Raw genomic sequence first — 19,761 nt, 5'->3', positions numbered from 1 at the left:
AGGCCTATGATTAGAAAAATAAAGACCAAGGTTATCAAAGCTCAAATGTTTGAAAAATCTTGCACTGATATACACATATATTATGTGCATATACCATGTACACACAAATGTTATGTGTTTTACAATAAAAACTGGTTGTGTCAGTTTTTATTGAAACAGTAGCTTCCAAAAGTGTCACCAATCACATCAGTCAGTTAAGAGCAGACATTCATGTCATTGTAATTATCAACACTATCTGACATAATTTATGTAAAGATATTTAACAAATATTTGTCTTTTACAATCCAAATATTGTGTATTAAAATGTACTTACTTATTCTTCTGTCAATATATCAAAAATGTCAACTTAAAATTTTGTGTGCATTTTCCAAACATCTGAGTGTCAGTAAATTATGGCAGAAAGAGATCTCCCCATTATTAGCATTGAGCGTGTAGGTAAAAAGAAAGCAGCAGATACAGGCCAGGGGAGAGAGGGTGGAAGTCAAAGGAGGCAAAAAGAAAAATCACACAGGTGGGACAGAGTACAGCCAAGGACAGTCATGTTACAGAAAGTCAAAGGGGAAGAGGAGACAAACTAAAGGGAAACAGTGGATGTGCATCTCAGAGCTTTCCAGACCAGAAAGGAACAATTAAAAAGATCATTATGGGTTATTGCTCCTATTTACCACTTTCCTTTCACTTTTGCTTTGAAGTGAACTAGAGAAAAGTTCACACATTTTTCAAATTAGTCTGGAAGAGTGAGACATATCTAACAAGGCTTTTACAATTCAAACAAAGTGTCAGGCACAGGGTCAAATCAGATGTCGGTATAAATGATCATACTCCTCTGAAAACCCCGGGTCCAAGACCTTTTCAGCATTTTAGTCACAGGTAACACATTTCACTAAATAAAATATAACCTGTGTTGACTGTTAACCATGGACACTGCTGTTAAACAGCAGCACTGGTCTGCAACCGGGAACCCAACGTGGTACCGAATCTTCCTGTTTTTACAGCTGAACCGTGGCATGCGCTCCTCAGGACCGCAAGCAGGAACCCACAACCAAACCAATACAGTGGCACGGTGGTGGTGGTCAAACAGCGACAGAGATAATAGAGGGGAGTGGGCAGCGCTACTGACTGCAGGGTTTACACACCTAACAACAGATGCAGACCAGCTCCTTTGACTTCACTACCCAAACTCACACCTGTGAAGAATGTGGGGAGGAGGACAGGAGGATAGGGGAGGAGGAGAAAGGGAGAACAACACAAGATAAAAATCATAAAAGACCGAAGCAGAGGGATGATGGTCAAAGCAGGGACACAGCTAAATGGTGTGTATTAAAACAAAGCAGCTGCTGGAAATTCAAGTGAAGTAGCCACTTAATGAGAAACTGTTAAAAGAGATGAGCACACCCCAAACTGGTCCTGAGCCCAAAATGTCCTCTTTCCTAATTATCAGCCTATGAATGGGCTGCTGTAAAGCTTAAAGCAATTTCCTCTACTTGCTAGAGTGTAGAGAGTTGTAGGCAGATTAAGATTTATTTCTTATTTTTATCAGCAGGTCCTTCCTTTTGGACTCAAGATACTCAATTCAAAACTGATTTGATAAATTTGACACATTTCATGGTGATTTATTTCCTTTACTTTTTGAAACTCTTCAAAGGCAGACTGGTAGTAAAAGTAAAGGGGGGGTATAAACCTGTTGCAAATTTGCTGACAACCAATTTTTTTTTTTTTTAGGAAATTTCAACTGACATTATAGGGAGTAAAGCTCAAGGGTGAACTGTCCCTTTTGTCAGTCATTCTTCCATACATTTGGGATGTGTGAGTCATTGTGTGCCATTAGCAGAGGAAATCAAAACATGTGAAGCAGGACTTATTGTGAACGGTTTTACACATAGCAGAAGTGATGACAAACTGGTGGTCTGAGGTTCTCCCCAACTGCACTAAACCCCTTTTTACTCTACAATTATGGGATTAATCCTATCAAACAAAACACATGATAAATGTAACAAAATAAAAAAGATGGTGTGTGGGGTTAATTTACAGTAACACGAGTTTTCACCTTAGCTACGCAAGGACAGGCACTCAGGCAAAATGACTTGTGTTTTAAGTTTATGTTTATTTTTTGTGAACATAAAAGTATTCTAATTGATAAATACTACTAGTCAACCATAGATTATCTGCTGTAATGTGCACTTGTAGTAGCACTGCCTACAAAAGTACTGGTCCAAAACAGAGCAGTTATAAGTTTTTATAAATGCATAAAGGAAGGGCTCAGTCAGCAACCACAACCACGGACAGGCGGGCTGTTGCAGAACACACAACAATTCAAACGTACAAAGCAGGCTATTCCCTCATATTTTGTAATAGCTTTCAACCTATGTTATCTCAGTCTGCTCAGGTCAGTCTGAGGTGAGAGAGACTTACTACTAGTACTGAATAGTAAAATGCATTATGCAAAGACACAAAGGCAGACGTGGTTGATACTGTAGGTTTGCTTTGGTACAATTACTGTTATCTCTAACCTAGACACCGGACTGGACATCTGATGTTTTCATGTAACAATTTTATTTTTGTTATGATGCTGTAAAAAGGATGAAGACCAGGTTTTGTGCACTCACCGGTAGACAGGAGGCTTTTGAGGAAAGTGAAGTTCTCTCCAATTTTATCCATGTCAGGTAGCAGTTTGGCTATTTCCTCCATCTCTGGTAGAGCCTTGGCCAGTTTATCTGTGGGTACACAAGATAACAGGTTAAGCGGAGAAGACATAAATGGTGGATATGACAAAAAAGCCATATCCCATGATGCATAATTGTACCATCAACTGTTCATCTTTCACTTCAAACACTAAACAGAAGATGCTTACCAAAATCAATTTGCTCACTCAATTCCCAGACGAAATCAGGAATGACCCAGTTGTATTCACTGAGGTCAGGCAGCATGTCCTTCCATTCGTCGTAGGTCTGAGAGTAAAATAAAGACCCTTTGTTATTTTCACACATGCAGTACAGTTTATTAAACACATGCATGACGACCACTAACGGCGGAAATGTGTATTGTATAATAAACATGTAAAAAAAAAAAAAATCCTTGATGAATATAGCTAAGAATTTAAAGCAGAAGTAAGCGATATTTTTGTGTTAATATAAGTCTTAAATAGTTCTATCTTCCGACAGCAATCACTTACATAGAGTGTTTGGACCGAAACACGGGTCTGTCAGTCACTCTGCTCTGCTCTGAGCTGAGGAGAAAACTTTTCTCGTATCTTACAAGTTTTATCCAATGAGGAGAGAGAACGGCATGAAGGGCTGTGTGTGCAGCCAAGGGATGTGCGTGAATGTGGTGACGTAGGGACGAGGACTGTTATGGTGCGTTCAGGGCAGCCCGTAACTCGTGTTTTTCCGACCTGTGAAGTGGTACCAGTTCGATTTGGTACGAGTTCACGGGTCGGAAGTTACGAGTGGCCGTTATAGTGACTTTCACAGGTAAATCAGGTCGGAAAAACACAAGTGGGTTGCCTGGAACGCTACAAAGTCGTAAGTTGTGACTTGAAGCTGTAATTTACGGTTTCAAAAGCCTGCCTGGAACGCAGCATTAGCGAAAACGACCGGATCGCTTACTTCTTTTTTTTTTTTTTTTTAAAGTATATTTTTCGGCTTTTTGCCTTTATTTGATAGTGATGACAGTAGAGATAGACAGGAAATGGGGAGGCAGAGAGAGGGGGAATGACACGCAGGAAAGGTCTGACGCGGGATTCGAACCGGGGACGCCTGCGGCGAGGACTGTAGCCTCTACATGGGGCGGCCGCTCTACCCACTGCGCCACGCACCGCCCCACCGGATCGCTTACTTCTGCTTTAAAAACAATTCCAAGAAAAAGGTTGGGGGGGGAAAAACAACAACATAAAACATATTCAGTGACTCCATACTGACCTTTTTAGCCGTGTACCCTCCTCCCACTGCTGAGCCCAGCAGAATGTATCGGAGCTTCAGCAGCCGAGCAGCGAGGCGGACAGCCCAGAAGTTGCGCTGCTGCTGCTGCTGGTGGCCACGGCCCCCCGATCCAGGAGGGGGCTTGGGTGGTCGCATGGGCAACCGTGACATAGAGGTGAAGTAGCGGGCTGCAGTGCGATGAGGATACCGTTGAGGGTTAGTGTTTCCCGAATAGCGGTGGTGGATGGCGCGGGACAGAGGGTGCAGCTTCTGTAGCGGTACCAGGAATCTCACACCCATTTTGGTGGAGACCAGGTTCCTGCATGCCACGCTGAAAGGGCAGAGAAATCAGACAACAAGTTACACAAACGTCTCTTTTAGGGATGCACCCAGGGCCGGCCCTAGGATTTTGGTGGCCCCCTAAACAAGATTTTTGTTTGTGGCCCTGCACTCTTAAGCGCAAACACCAAATCACTGGTTAAAACTGAATACAGACATGTTTAAGCCCTCTGAGGCTTGAGGCCATTTTCTCAACTTTTACATATTTTCTTAAATGTATCTTTCTACTTGCAGATCAATACTCAAGTGTTTTATGTCTAAATATTAGAACCTCCGCTGTAAGCACACTGAGGCCAATTTCAATTTGTCCTAGAACACTGTATAAAGAAATAATTTAGGCCAAATGCTGGAAATTTGAGGTCTGCTTTTTGAAAAATTTCAAATCTCTTGTGAAAACACACCTTCAGTCATGAGAATGAACTGTTTTGGTGCTTGAAATAGGATATGAATACAGTAATATATAAGTGTAGAAAGTCTAAAATGAAATTTTGTAAGATTGCTTTTTGAGCACAAATGTTGTCATTCTGCCATTCTGTTTTCACCAAGTGTCTCAAATGTGAGATAAAAGAAGCTGAATATTGACTTAAAATTACATAATGCTCATAGCGTGCACATGCAGACCTCAGGATGTTTGAACGACTTCATGAACCCCGGTACTTTTCTGATTATGTGGCCGGTATCGGCCGATATTCGCCCTCTTTGACTGACATCGGCCATCAGAAAATACTGATGGCAGTGGCCGATGTTTTATCTGTTCAGTCAGTGGCATATTGTGCTGACTCGGAGGAGAAGTCTGTTTTTTTTTTCTCTCTTTTTGGGGGGTATTTGACTCTCCTGAGATGCAAGAAGGCGTGTGCACATTCAATTTGTTGAAATCAAGTGAGCAAAAATGAGGGTTGTGTGGGAGTGATGAAGATTTCTTGGTTTTCTTTAAGCAATGAAGGAATAAATTACAGAGAAAAAACATTGGTACCAGTGTCGGCTATCGGCCAAATTGTTATCTTAGGCAAGGCAAGGTAAGGCATCTTTATTTATATAGCGCATTTCATATCAAGGCAACTCAATGTGCTTTACATAAAGACAAAACATTAAAAAAAGAAGCATAAGACAGAATAAAAACAAACAAAACACTAAAAACAGAGTTGAAAGCAAGCGCAAATAAAAGTAAAATAAAAGAAAATAAACAAAAAACATCTGTATCGGTCCATAATTTCATAACGGGTGCATCCCTAGTCTCTTTATAATGTGGCTAGATGAAACAACCTTTACAGGGAGCTTCTGCTCATCATCTAAACTTTAAGTGAAGCAATGAAACAGTAGTATGAACTCTAAGAAACTCATTCTATGAGAAAAATGTGAGTCTTTCAAACCAGGGAATCCAATGGTTTGCTTTTGTTTGTTGTTGTAAAAACAGAAACTGCAGAGAATTTGTTCATTTTTACCCAAATCGAGAAGAAACAACATTACAGAAGTGGCATAGTGCATATAACTAACTTACTGAGGCTGGTGTATGCCTCAGTTATACTTTTAGTTAGGTACAGTACGTGATCGTGTCGGTACAACGTCAATGCATCTCAGCTGACAGACACCGTTACCTTGGAGGGCCAAAGTAGCCTGGTAACAGTAACAGTAACGTTACTGGTGGTCGTTCCTAATATTATCGTGTGGTTACGTTGATTTTTATTCTTCTCAAACTTGCACAGTATCATTATTATTGTTTTGTTTCTTGTTACATAGATTGTTTGTCTTTTTTTTTCTTTCTTTGATGTGCTTGTTTGACACAAATAAAAATCAACCACACGATAATATTAGGAACGACCACCAGTAACGTTACTGTTACTGTTAACTTACTGTTACCAGGCTAATTTGGCCCTCCAAGGTAACGGTGTCTGTCAGCTGAGATCTATGGCTGAGATGCATTAACAACAACAACAAAGCTGAAAACAAATCGTCATCCTACAATGTAATGACACCATTTATTTAAAAACGCAAAAGTGTTGGTTAGAGAGAAAAGCATTTAAAAACAATATCACTGTTAAACACATCCACCCAGGTTAGCCACACAGCTAGCCAGTTAGCTTGCTCGGTATCGCTACAGCTGCTCAGCTCAGGCCGCTTAGCAGCTTATAATAACAAACATGTCAGTCAGTGGCAGTGTGTGTTTGTGTGTGTGGACAGAGCTTATCAATGCAGTGAGTGAGTCGTTAATAGTTTTAGATGGGGTGTGTTTTATTCACAAGGACGACAGCTAACTTACAGCTAGTAGCGTGTAGCCTGTCCTCAGCTGTCAAACAGACAGACCCAGCTGAACCAATGCTTTCCTTCCCTGACACAGCTAAGCTAACACGGCTAAGCTTCAGTCAGTCACCGCTGCCTTCACCAAACACACACACAAACACACACACAAACACACTTACCAGGCGGCTTTGCTCCCGACACGCAACATGTTTGCTGTCGTTAACAGCTGGGTAAAAACCTTCGCAAAAATCTTTTTTTACAAACCCTCTCCCACTCTTTAGGCACAGTTTAATTCATCTTTCCAAATGGTACACATTTCCCCGGCCGCTAACTGTCTTCGTTAGCTAACAAGGACACAGCCAGAATGACAGTCCACTTCCTGTGGACGTTACCGACCTCAAACTGCCTCCGACAGAAACCGCGTCAGTCGAAGAGTGGTTCCTATGTAAAAGACGTCAACACCTCTACCATGACTTCCACACATCAGGTCATTATCAAAATACCCTGCACTTTCCAGACACACAAATGCTTGAAAATTTTTAAAAAATCATCCACATTAAACCAAAATTATGTAATTTAAAACCATTTTAAATGATGATGATAATTTCAGTTTATATATTTACTGTTTTATTTTATTTTTTTCAGTTTTAATTTCCTTTGTATCTAAAAAAAACACTTGGCCCACTGCCATGGTTCAACGCTATTGGACAGTGTAAAAATATTTCCTCTTTTTTGTTTAAAAAAAAAACAGTGGTCAATAATGGGCAAACACTGGGCTTAATATATGAATAAAATTAAATCTAAATTGGCTATTTAATGATAAAAATATTTTAAAAAGAATATCTGTCCTTCGATTTGGTGTCATTGGTGTTACTGGTATCACAGACCATTATTTTGAAAGGTTAAGAATATGTAAGAGAACTCCCAAGATCAGAAAGAATTAGAAGAAAAAGAGCCATTTAAGCCAAAACATTGTGAGTGTCTCTTTCAAGAGTAAAAAGTAAGATATTTCCAATTATTAAAATGTCATTTTTCAATGTGGTTCTTTTTTTTGTGTCATTGGTGTTACTTTGATTTGCGCTATAATGAAATATTCTTATGGAAAAAAACAGTTTAATAAGTATAATTTATAGATTTTAAGGTGCTGACTCATGCTGGCTTTGAGCTAGCTTGGACACTATTTTGTATAATTAGCCTTTTATAGATATTTGTCATTGGTGTTACTGTCATTGGTGTTACCCCTATTATAGTTGTCCATTATAGTTGGTAACATGGTCAACATGCTAATAAATAGTTCCCACTAAATTCAATTTTCAACTTTTTTGACTCGGAAAATCACCGTATTTTGATAATGACCCATTTTAAATGTTATTTTGGAGCCCTATATTACTGCCAATAATGCTGAATATTGATCATTTACACACCTACTACAAACTTATTTAATTTTTCTAATCTGTAATTATATTACGAACCATGATCATCATCCTAGCCTGACATGTTTTTACCATATATTGTATAGGGTTTTACCCATCTGTGGTTTTTATTCTGAAATGGAACCAAATTCAGCTAAAGGTGCAGCAGCCTGGGGTTGATTTACACTTAATATTCAAACTGATACTAAGTGACATACTGAATGTCATCTAGGCCGACAACTAAAAGTAACAAAATAAACCAACAGATAATGGATTTGCTGTAAACACTCCACCGCCTTTTTTTTCTTTTTTTCTTTTTAAATAAACTGCAACAACAACAATTAAGGGTTTTTAATACACAGGATTTGCTTATGCCTTGGGCTGGCTCTATTTTTGTGCGCCCATCACAAATTTGTTGGACTAGTCTTAACTCTGTATAGTATAGATGAAATTGAAAGCTAGATTAAATTTTATCTAAAATGTTCACAGGGCCTCCATTTTTTACATGGCAATATTTTACCAGTCATTTTTTCTGATATCAAAATAACTGAAAAGTTCAATAAATTCATTGGGGAAACCTTTATTTAGCCGGTTAGTTCCATTAAGATCAAAGATCTCTTTTCCAAGGGAGGCCTGGCCAAGAGGGCAGCCATACATTTTATTTTTGTTAGGATTAGGGTAAGGCAGCCTTACGGTGCGTCGATGATGGAATAAAACTTTGAGTTAAATCCTTCACACATTAACACTGAATCTATTTGATGCACGGCAAAATGCCTGGTCTTTCCTGATGGTAGCATTTTGTGTTATTACTTATCTCAACCAGTGTGACCATACTGTCCTCATATGATTATAAAATTAGCATGACTCCGTCGCGGGAGATACTATATATAAAAAAAATACATCTTAGAACGTGTGCTGCAATGCACTGTAGCTTTAATGTGAAATGAAAATGTTCTGTGAACCTTTTTTTGAAGTTTCTTACATAAGAATGCCATTAATTGTGAGTCATTCCCTCAAAGTATGCAACCTCACAGTCAGACAGTAAAGTTAGCACCACCCTGACTGCTATCTCTTAAGTGGACATTTAAATTGGCAAGAATGATGGTGTGATTAGTAAATATATAACTTGAATAAATGGTTTAGATTTGACAAAACGCATTTGAGATTAAAGTACACAGGCTCTTATGTAAGACGTGTTTGTGCACTCCAGGGTGAATGTTAACAAGGGCAGAAAGTGCACAACACTGGAGCTGTACAGTACATTTCCCAATTCACAGGCAAGATCCTTTGAGTCCACATTCATGGAAGGGATGCATGAAATGTTGACAAATATCAATGGTTCTTCAAAATGAGACATCTTGTGCCTGAATTTGGACACTATCTGTAAAACCTTCATAGCCCTCAGTATCCCACAGCCATTATGTGCTGTTGAGTTGTTCATATTTAGGTCATCTCTATCAACTTGTGATCATCTATCTTGTGACCATTCAGATTTTCTGGGTACTGCATCATAGTCATATCTATTCAACAATTGTCTTCCAATTTCAAGTCAGTATTATTTGTGGGGGGATAATAGAGACAGATATTGCATATTGTTTTCATAACATTTATTGAAAAGAAAGAAATCAAGATAAATATGAAATACAATCCTCAGGGGAAAAGAAATGGAAATAAATAAAAAATAAATTATGAAGTACAAAAAAAATTTCTGAAAAATGTACATCTCTGCCAATAACAAAAACACATATACCCCAGGTGAGCCTCTTGCTGAGAGGTGTGGGAGCTGCAAATAAGAAGCACATCAAATAGACTCTACTGAAAGAGCTGACATACTGATGAACTGTAAAAAAAATCTTTTTTTTTAACCAACAATATATTTTCATTCAGTTTGGGTATCAACTTTTATTATTTTCTCTATTCATTACAAATAGACATTTCCCTGAGGAAACAACATCCACATGAGGGCTCATACACTCAGTGGCTGACTCAATCTAAATGCCATTTGATGGTTTGTTTAAAATACATCATGTGACTAAGAGGCCGATGCTAACTGTTAACAGTCGGTATATGTTGTACCTGTGTAAGAGCATAGAGGTTTCAGCATAAAAATCAATTGCTTTGACATAGCTGTGTCACAATAAAAGGCAAAACAGTAGCGTAGAAGAAAAGCAATCGCATTTACACTTTGCACATCATTAAATTGATGAATTTTCTGTTTCAAGGTGCATGATAATGACACAGCTGAGACCGAATCATTTTACCCCTAGCAGCAACATAGTCACATCTATAACAAACTGCTGATATTGAGCAGCAATGCACATTCTTTTTGCCAATTTTGTAATTTTACACAGATGCACAAGATTCTTAATAGGCTCCAAACAAAACAAAAAAAAGTAAAATGTGTACATCGGATGATCAGAAAGTAAAGTAAAAAGATTGTCAGATGTTTTTTCAAATTCATAATTTGCTGAGATGAGGTGCTAGATATACTACATCAGTTGAATTCCCTTCTTGTGTCAGATCATTGGTTTTATACAAAGCAGTGAAACAAAATAGAAAAAAGCTGAGAAGTAGATTTATTATAGGAACCTGCAAAAATATTTTTTTCCATTCAGGTTGGTTAAAGTTTAACTTCTTTCAGGCTCTAAAGCAGACATTTGCTCCATTATGTTTAACCAAGACAGAACACATATTGATCCAAGTGCCCCAATCATACTTCACAATAACTGATTCAAATTGTGAAATAAATGCCCAGATTTCATGCCCAAATAAGGAATATCTAAGCTAACTCCCCAAAGTACAAAGTCAAAGTACAAACAAATCCAATAGACAGTACAAATCAAAATAATTGACAAACAACTGATTGTAACAGTACCAAAATAGCAGACAGAGACACACCAGCCCTTTGATAATCCAAAACCATACATTTTATACCTAAATCTTTTGACTTTTATGCACGCACTAAAAATGTACATCTCATATATACAGATAGAATCCATCTTCTAATATTATTATCACTGTTTAGTCCACTTCTACTGAGTCAAATCAGATTTAACAGAACTGAACAAAGGCTTTTAAAATAAAACTTTTTTTTTTCTTTTTTCAAACAATGTGATGAAAAGTCTTTGGAAACAGAATCAATAATCATAGTATTGCATTAAATTTTGCTCTTTACACAACATTCAATTTTAGCCTCAGTAGGTATCTAGAGAAAAAAAAACAAAAAAAAACCAAATAAACCCTGAAAGCAAAGGGGGAAAAAAATACCACTGAATATTCAGAAGCACAGAAACCCATGTGGCCCGTGTGTGGGCACATCAACAACATTGTTTAAATCCCACAAAAATAATGATTCGAGTCTTACTGTAGATGTGTTTTGACAAAATATCACAATTTTTCTGCAAATTGGCACAATAATGTCCATTTGAGCCATGTTATGCTTTTCTTACCAGTTTCATTGACTAAACATCCGTCTCCTCCCACTGACAATTTGCCCACAAAAATACTATTAAAAAAAATACTATCATGTTCCTCATTAAATAATCAATGTATCTATGAAAACTATTGTCACATGTCACATTTTAGCTTGTAGTAAAAAACAGTATGGATCACAAGTTTCATATGCATTTGGAATATTATCGCAAGGACCTCGATAAACAATGGCTTTTAGCAGCTGAGCTACGTCAGACTTGTTACTGTATATCCGATATTGAAATCTATTGTGACCGTTTCTATATGTATAAAATAATCAATAATCAACAGACAAGATAAAGGTGGTTTAATGTCATACAAGTGTGAGATAATACAGTGTTTTTGCCAGATTTGTGAGAAGAAAAATGCTGTGTTATGATGTCACTGCAGAAGAAATAACTTTTTCATATATTTGACATTCTTTAGACACGATGGTTTATAGCCACTGGGTCGCACTATGAAAATACTTTGAGACACACACACTATTTGAAATCATTAACATGAAACCGTAAAATGCTTAAAAGGCGGGGTGCTTAGTTATACTGTGGGAACCAGCTGCATGTATGGTAGTGTTTTTGCTTTAAAGTGATTCTCTGCACTTAAACTGCATTTTCATCTCTGGTGACTTTAGGAAGTTTGTAGTTTTCTCTTACAGTAACTGGTTACTTGAGTCAGCTACTAGAGATTTCCAATGAAACTTGATTTTCACGTGTGAAAAAGGTATCAAAATGCAAAAGAAATAATCTTCAATCCACCAAAGGAGTGCAAACTGCTTCTCTGGTGTGTGTTTGCTGATTATGTCATGACTGGACTCTAACTCTACCAGTGTGCCACAGTAAGGTTTCATTAAGGAACAAACTTTTACAGCCACCTTCACAGTCCATAGGCCGTGAGTGGGTAAAGAATACTTTTGACAACAGATATTGGCGAGTATCACTTTAAATGTCAAAGAAAAGGCGGTGAACATAAAATATAGCCCTTATCTTTCTATGCAGGTAGCCTTTGTGTAATACATGGACACAACTCTACATGGTAATCTCCATCCATTTTAAGCAGGGTGTGCTGTTTCATGGATCTTTTAAATGTGCCAAGAGCTGTGCATAAGTGGGATGCACACATCTTTACCCTATTCTACTATCGCACTTTTGATCAAACCTTCCATAGGAAGAAATTTTGTTTAAATAATAAAAAAAAGATCAATAAACTACTGGCTTTCTGTAGCCAATCTGACATGAGTTTGTAGATGAAGGATGCTTTGATTCCTATGGTCTCATGCATGTAATTAACTGTTAACCAGTCAGATTCATGCTGTTTCTTGTGTAGTTATTTTTTCTTGAACAGACATGTGAATGTAAATGTTTCCTAATTCTACGGTGATGCTGTATATCAGTTGCAATATTTCTAGTATTGCAACCATCTAGTCTTTCAAGTTTTCAGAACATGACGAATAGGGACACATGGCTTCATGCAAGTCTTGATATACTTTCAGGTTCCTGTGTGATGTCAGTAGATATCGACAGGACGGGGCTCACAGATGCAAAAACATACAAGCAATGGTAGTGGCCCATGAGGTTGCAAAAAGCTCATTACACACAAGAAAGCAACTTTTTTGACGGATGAAAGAAAGCTCTGTTGGCTTTAATAATACAGTACAACTGAAGTTGATGAAAATTTAGTCAGTAGCTTTAGACGTATCCTGTTATGAACTGACATGTTGCTGACTGGTTTGTGACATGAACATGGAAAATAAGGTCCTACAAAAAATACATGAACATCTGTGCCATGGGTCAATGCATCCGCAAGTAAAAAAAAAAAAGAAAGTATCAGCCTGGACCAACAGACCGCTACTACTAGCATGGCTAAATTGACAGTTGTTTTTGTTACTGTATTTTTTTTCCTTCTTCTTTTTATTTTTTATTTTTATTTTTTTTAACTTTTCTACATAATATCTGTGTTAAAAACCAGTAAATGTAATCTGACAAACCGGCAAACATGATGTAGAGCCTGCCACAGGTCCCAGCCTGTGGTTGAGAGTGGTCGAGCACATCTGTCTGACTGTGCACCAGTCTGCCTCACTGCTCTCCTTAAATTCTTTACATTTTAAAAGCCATCATATTCTGAAAGTGAATGAACATTATGGCCTAACAATTTTATACTTTCAATCATCAGCCTGTGATGTAGTATGGATCGCAACTTTAAAAGCTCACTCTAAACCTACCTTATGTCCTTATAATGTCAACAAAATATTTCCTATGTTCTCCAGAATTTAAATCAAAGATGGCCAGGCACAAAAGTTTGAATTTCAGAGGCCAGGGTGAGGCCTATGGCACCAGGCCAAAAAACAAAACAAAAACAACCTTCAATCTGTGATTTAAACTTCCTTTAACCAATTTGATATGCATATCTTTGTTTTCAGTATTAAATGTGAATATGAACTCCTGCCTATGGTGTGTGAGCGAACAAGAAAGATTACAACCTTTCATCATTACGAATGTTCTATAATTCTCAATGTATATATTACTGGTCTCAAATTAGTAATCACTGGGGGTCCATAGTAAGCTTTAAAATATGTTTGGTTATCAGGTGGATATGCTATCTCAGTATATAAATGTACATTAGATGTATAATACCACTACATAGTAGCAATCAGAGCCTGCACTGCCCACGATAGGTAAGACCTGTAAAACAAACTAATCACTGTGGAAACGCTCTAAAAGCTGACTGAACGCCTGCATGCTGTTAGATCAGATCATATTACTGAATTGGTCAGTGCAACCACCTACAGGTATCCATCCATTATTCAGTCCAAATTCAACTCTATTGGCTTTAACTCTTCTAATAACAGAATCTCTCAATTTTTAAAGTGGGACCTCTGTGTTTTGCCCTCTTCTTCAAACTCTACGCTGACCATTCCTCTTACTCTCATTTTGAGCTAGAGTGGATTGAACTTAAGAGGGATAACATCTATTTCATCCTTTACTCTAGATTTATATTTTCTTTTTTCAGTGCAGTGATGATTGTGAAAGGACCATTCATGATATTAGGTTATTTCACTCTTAGTGTAAAATGAGTATCTAGTACTGTGGCTGCTAATTAAAACAGAACAGCGTGCTTTTTAACAGTGGCATAATAGCAGTTCTATTCTAGCATTTAATACCACTCCATCCAACAGCACGCGTGTGTCAGAAGCGTAGCTGAAGTGTAGTGGAGCTTTGGTTCTCCTTTATACCCGCATCTAAACAGAGGGGATATCAAGAGGTCATGCTGCTAATTCAACCTGTGTTATTAAACCACCACCCAATGTGGGCCGACTGCTTTGGTGAACACACTGCAATAGGGGATGGGAATTAAATTTGCTGTGATAGATATCTAAATGACATTTGAACATAAGCAAAAGAGACCTGAGCACACGCAAGTGGGCAAGACAGAGAGCGTATTGTACGTACTGTGGGAACTGAAGCTTTAACTTTATTTGGTACTTATGTGTAATCCTATGGTTTTTGCAGTAATGTTTCTGAACCTACAGTATTAGACGCAAGTCTCTGAGAATGGCGCTGACAAGCAATTGTCCTGCGATATTTAATGTGACGAGGTTGAATATGCATTCTGGTTAGACCAAATACTGTGATGGTTTGTGTGCTAGGAGTTGAGCATAATTTGATAGGTGGAACCATTTTCTGGGCGGGGTTTGGCTTCAGTGGTGGTGGTTGGCTTTGGAGGCCAGTCGGGGTCCACACTGAGCTCCTGGGCCAGATGCATGTAGCGGGCCTTGGGCATCTTGCGTGGGCAGCACAGCCAGGACAGACACTTGTACGCCCGCAGGTCAATGACCCCCTGAAAATACCACAACCCCAAAAATAAAAAAAATAAAAAAATACCAGTGAAAGGAGGAAAGGGAGGAATGAAAAGTTCCATCAAGTGACTGACAATGGCATGCTATTTTTTATCTGTTGCATGCAAAGTAAGAAACTGCACAGGAACCATTTGTGTAACACACAGGCACATTTCTTTAAACTGGTAGACTGCAGTGAGTGTACATGCACGCAAGTCATTCAAAACAAAATTCAGCATGATAGTTATTTTTCAGTAAATGGCTTAAACAATGAGCCTTCTACTTAAAAACAAGCTCATGAAGTCAAAGGTCAAACAAAGAAAAGATTCCACAGCAAATCTATAAAGATTAAAAATAAATAGTAACAAATAAAATATTATATTGGAACAGACATTTAAGGCTAGCCAGCTTCAATTTTAAATCTACTGTGATAGGAACCACTGACAGCGTTGACTGACAGTTAGGTAACAAGGAAACCAAGGGAAAAGTGTAGCAAATAAAGCTTAGACAAAGTGGAGGCGCAGTAAACAGGAGAAAGGAGGTGGCAAGCAATCGTACTTCTATGGGGAAACGAGATATTCAAGGCTTGGAAAGGGTTTGAGCAATCAGTAAAAATGTGATTAATGTTTTCAACTGCAACGTGTATGGTACACATTTGCATGGCTACATATCACACGTAGTATGGTAATAGTATGGAAATACCCACAAAAACTCGATGTGTGCTTTGTAGCGGTGTATGTCACCACCTTTACATACAGTTCATTTCAGAGATAAAAGACTGTTAAAAGGTGTTACGTTAATATTTAAATAATGTCATGGCTGCTCTAGCTTGAGGATTTCTGACTAGAAGTGTGTGCACTAGCACCACCTTATCTCTTGTGCTTCAGTGTGCTGAGTGACAGCTTCACTCTCTTTACTTATAAATTGAAATTATTGATGCTCTTTTCAGCAACACATGCTTCAGAAATGCAATGCAATGTCTTGACCACAACATTGTAAGAAGCGCTTGTTGTATTGTTATATTCTACAAGTGGGGGTCAACTGAGTCTCAAATTAAACAAATGACTTTCCGGTCAGAGACACAGCTGTCTTAAAGGGATAGTAGCATTTTTTTTAAAGTGGGGTTGTATGATCTACAAATAGCCCCTAAGTACTGTAATTGCAGTAGAAGACTCTCTGCACTCCTCCTGTTAGCAACGCCAGCCCATAGCCCTGCCCAGAGATTTACAACATACAGTGTTGTGAATGGACCCAAAGAAACGGCCTATTTACGTGGCCTAAAAGAGGTTTTACCTGAAAAAAAAAAATACACAGTTCCATGGGAGGAGTGTAGAGAGTCTTCTACTGCAATTAAAGTACTTAGGGGCTATTTGTAGATCATACAACCCCACTTAAAAAAAAATGCTACTATCCCTTTAACGTAACTGTATTTCAGCAACGATGTTATTAGGTAAACCAATTGTCCAAAAAGCTTATCTCATAACAGGTTTGGCGTACAACTGTAACTGTTATCCCCCATGAACAGGGTGCCCATTAGGAGGACATGAGAGGAAAGTTAAGGATGAGGCTGGTGTCTCGCACATGCATTTCTTGGTTAGAGGTTACAATAGAGAAGAAGGTGGGGACAGAGAGAGGGAAGACCACACAACAGGAAAATGAAAGGGCTAGAGAAGAAGGTGTCAGATATTCCCAACCTGTGGTGTCGGGGCGACAGGAGTGATGCCAAAGCTGCCCTGTTTGTCTCGGCTGAACACAAGCTTCCATAAGACGATGTCAAGGATGAAGGTCTATGGAATAGCGCAGTGGGCAGGGGAAAGAATTACAGAGAGGCTAATTTGATTTCACATAGCTCCTGCTATTGGTTTTCTTTGCACAGAGGTCTTCAATTGTGTTTGCACTGCCACATTGTACCAAAGCTTTATGTAATCACGTGGCAATTTTTCTGTCTTCTGTGAAGTTGTTGTGTTCATTACAATCATTACATGTGAGGTTAAAGTTAAATTAGTAGGAAGAGAGTGCATGGTAAGTACTGTCTCAAAATTCTGAAAAGTTTGGAAAAATGTTTGATTATGTGCAAAATCATTCTTTTTTTGCTTGATTTTCTTTAATTAACTTTAAAAAAAAAAAAAGGTGAAAGGAATTTGCACTGGTAGTTTGGGGAATAGCTTCATCTGATGTGTCTGCTAAGCAGTGTGTGTATGCAAAGGCAGCCATCTAGAAGGAAGGCAGAAGTGTAGTGATACTGCTCCACTGAGTGTGGCAGGCCAGCATAAACTATCCATTGTCATGCAGTTGCACAGTAAGTTATTTTCTAAACGCATTTGTCCGTCCAAAATTATGACAAGACAAGCATACGCTGCTTTGATGATTTTCACTAACACATGTATCTTATGAAGAAAAAAAAGTTTAAAAAAAAAACGGTCACATACATCATTAGTTAATAATAACTGACATCACATTTGTCTCAGGGAAGACGCTAACATTTTCACTTTGAGCCTTTCTTACAACACAAGATCAATCCTGCTTTCCAGCTAAGTGAGAGAAAGATGGGCACACTGCATGAAAAAACAAAAACTGAACATGGGAAAAACATCTACTGTCACGTGTGTGTATGTTTGTGCGTGTCTTACCTCCACCACAACAGATACAGCAGCATTGACTAAGACGATGATGAAGAGAGTTAGCCTCCATTCAAACGGGACGCAAACAATCTGTACAGAGAGAGAGAGAGAGAAAGAGAGAGAGAAAGAAAGAGAGAGAGAGAGAGATACTCCAAAATGAAGTATGAAGAAATTCTTGTTTAATGCTCCATAGCAGTTTACTGAGGCGTGTTTTAATATGATTTTAAACACATAACAGTATAAGGTCTTCTTACCTCAAGAAAGCTGTCGATGGTTTCGACAGGGTAGAACATGATGAACAGCAGGAAACAATACAAACCCAAGGCAGACACCATAAAAGGCCCTGGGCAGTGCATAAAAAAAGTAAACATACAAATTTAAAATACAAAATATAACCTTGTAACAATTTTAAGGGAGATTTATTAGTCTTAAGAAGGAGGTTCCTTACAATTCTTGTAGCTAGGCTGCCTGAAAGGTTTGCCTTTGGAGAAAACAATGGCAACAATGAGATACTGGAAGGAGGAGACGTAGAAGAGGCTGGTGTTCTCGTAGTTTTGGATATTGTGGTCATCCAATTCTGTATCGTTGTGGTCTGAGATGTTAATATGGGATGAGGAGTTGCAGGCGCTGGGGTAAGGACACAAGAAGAACTTTAGTCAAAATACAGGGACTGTTTAACTGAACAAAAAAGGGGTGTTCAAATGGGCTATTATCAATTAATACACATTCAAAAGCAAAGTGAGACTACTGTTAGGCCATTTGTTAAAGGACAATTCCAGGCGAATTCAACTGTGTATTTTCCTATCATTTTAGGTCTAAAAGAAGGAATCTGAAGATTTTCAGTTTAATTGCTCCTGTTTTGCGGTAGTTGCGTCTGTCCCCGCATCGCCACCGCAGCAATGAATGGGAGTGGATGTAAGTTCCGCTGTTTAGGCTGTTTCCAGCCCTCAAAACCGCAATTTTTTTCCACAGACAGCATCAGATGGCTACTCAAACATGCACCGAGAAGTTTATTTATTTCAAGCAAGCCGACATGTTTGTAAAACTAGATCTAATGCAACGTCTCCCGGAGTCTCGCGCGAGACCCAGTTGCCGTGCTCGGTGTGTTCAGGTGCAGTGGGAAAAGCTACCGCTTGTGTCATAAACACAGGAATATCAACTCTTTACTTGCTTCAAGTAAAAAAACCTTCTTGGCGCATGTTTGAGTAGCCACCTGACGCTGTCTGTGGAAAAAAATGTACATTTGAAGCAAGTAAAGAGTTGATATTCCTGTGTTTATGACACAAGCGGTAGCTCCTACTGCACCTGAACACACCAGCACTGCAACTTCGGGCTCACGCGAGACTCCGGGAGACTTTGAATTAGATCTAGTTTTACAAACATGTCGGCTTGCTTGAAGTAAATAAACTTCTCGGTGCATGTTTGAGTAGCCATCTGACGCTGTCTGTGGAAAAAAATTGCGGTTTTGAGGGATGGAAACAGCCTAAACAGCGTAACTTACATCCACTCCCATTCATTGCTGCCGTGGCGATGCGGGGACAGACGCAACTACCGCAAAACAGGAGCAATTAAACTGAAAATCTTCAGATTCCTTCTTTTAGACCTAAAATGATAGGAAAATACACCCCCCGAGTTGAATCCTTTAAGAAAGATACTCACTCTGCAAATGGTGTCCAGACTGTGTACCAGGGCTGCTGTCGAACCCAAAGGAATGTAATGGTCTGGAAGCCCAAGCAGATGAGGATCTGGGTCAGCACGGAGAACAACAGAGGCCCTGAGATCAGACCTGATGGCGGCCGACGTGCCACAAGCTCTTTCCACGCAGGATTGAGACTCACTGATGAGGAGAATGGACAGAAAGTAGATTAGAAAGAAAAGCATGTGTGTGAGATTTGACCATGCTGTGAGACAAACTGCTTTATCATCGTGAC

General features: G+C 38.7%; 2 protein-coding genes across 6 annotated transcripts in view; both read right to left on the bottom strand.

Moving 5' to 3' along the window:
• The window catches only part of opa1 (OPA1 mitochondrial dynamin like GTPase), a 39,611-nt gene extending 32,751 nt beyond the window's left edge, over window positions 1-6,860 (bottom strand). For 2 of the 4 annotated variants that reach the window (XM_085774547.1, XM_085774549.1), the window contains exons 1-5: window positions 6,674-6,860; window positions 3,918-4,248; window positions 2,852-2,948; window positions 2,607-2,714; window positions 1,137-1,187 (exon numbers count right to left, since the gene is read on the bottom strand). In XM_085774547.1, coding sequence (XP_085630673.1) covers window positions 1,137-1,187; window positions 2,607-2,714; window positions 2,852-2,948; window positions 3,918-4,248; window positions 6,674-6,702 — 616 coding nt within the window. In that variant the 5' untranslated portion in view covers window positions 6,703-6,860. The remainder of the gene's footprint in view (window positions 1-1,136; window positions 1,188-2,606; window positions 2,715-2,851; window positions 2,949-3,917; window positions 4,249-6,673) is intronic. The other 2 variants (XM_085774551.1, XM_085774548.1) reach the window with 1 other exon arrangement.
• Window positions 6,861-14,520: 7,660 nt separating this feature from the next.
• Window positions 14,521-19,761, bottom strand: part of atp13a3 (ATPase 13A3) — a 37,644-nt gene continuing 32,403 nt past the window's right edge. The window contains exons 29-34 of one of the 2 annotated variants that reach the window (XM_085774536.1): window positions 19,490-19,667; window positions 18,279-18,457; window positions 18,085-18,173; window positions 17,840-17,920; window positions 16,904-16,996; window positions 14,521-15,211 (exon numbers count right to left, since the gene is read on the bottom strand). In XM_085774536.1, coding sequence (XP_085630662.1) covers window positions 15,017-15,211; window positions 16,904-16,996; window positions 17,840-17,920; window positions 18,085-18,173; window positions 18,279-18,457; window positions 19,490-19,667 — 815 coding nt within the window. In that variant the 3' untranslated portion in view covers window positions 14,521-15,016. The remainder of the gene's footprint in view (window positions 15,212-16,903; window positions 16,997-17,839; window positions 17,921-18,084; window positions 18,174-18,278; window positions 18,458-19,489; window positions 19,668-19,761) is intronic. The other variant, XM_085774537.1, reaches the window with a different exon arrangement.

This window comes from Trachurus japonicus, chromosome 4, assembly GCF_045865225.1.
Source record: "Trachurus japonicus isolate A0001 chromosome 4, Traja_1.0".
Classification (NCBI taxonomy): Eukaryota; Metazoa; Chordata; class Actinopteri; order Carangiformes; family Carangidae; genus Trachurus; species Trachurus japonicus.
The sequence above is the reverse complement of the archived record's forward strand: the minus strand, read 5'-3'. Positions and strand labels throughout refer to the sequence as shown.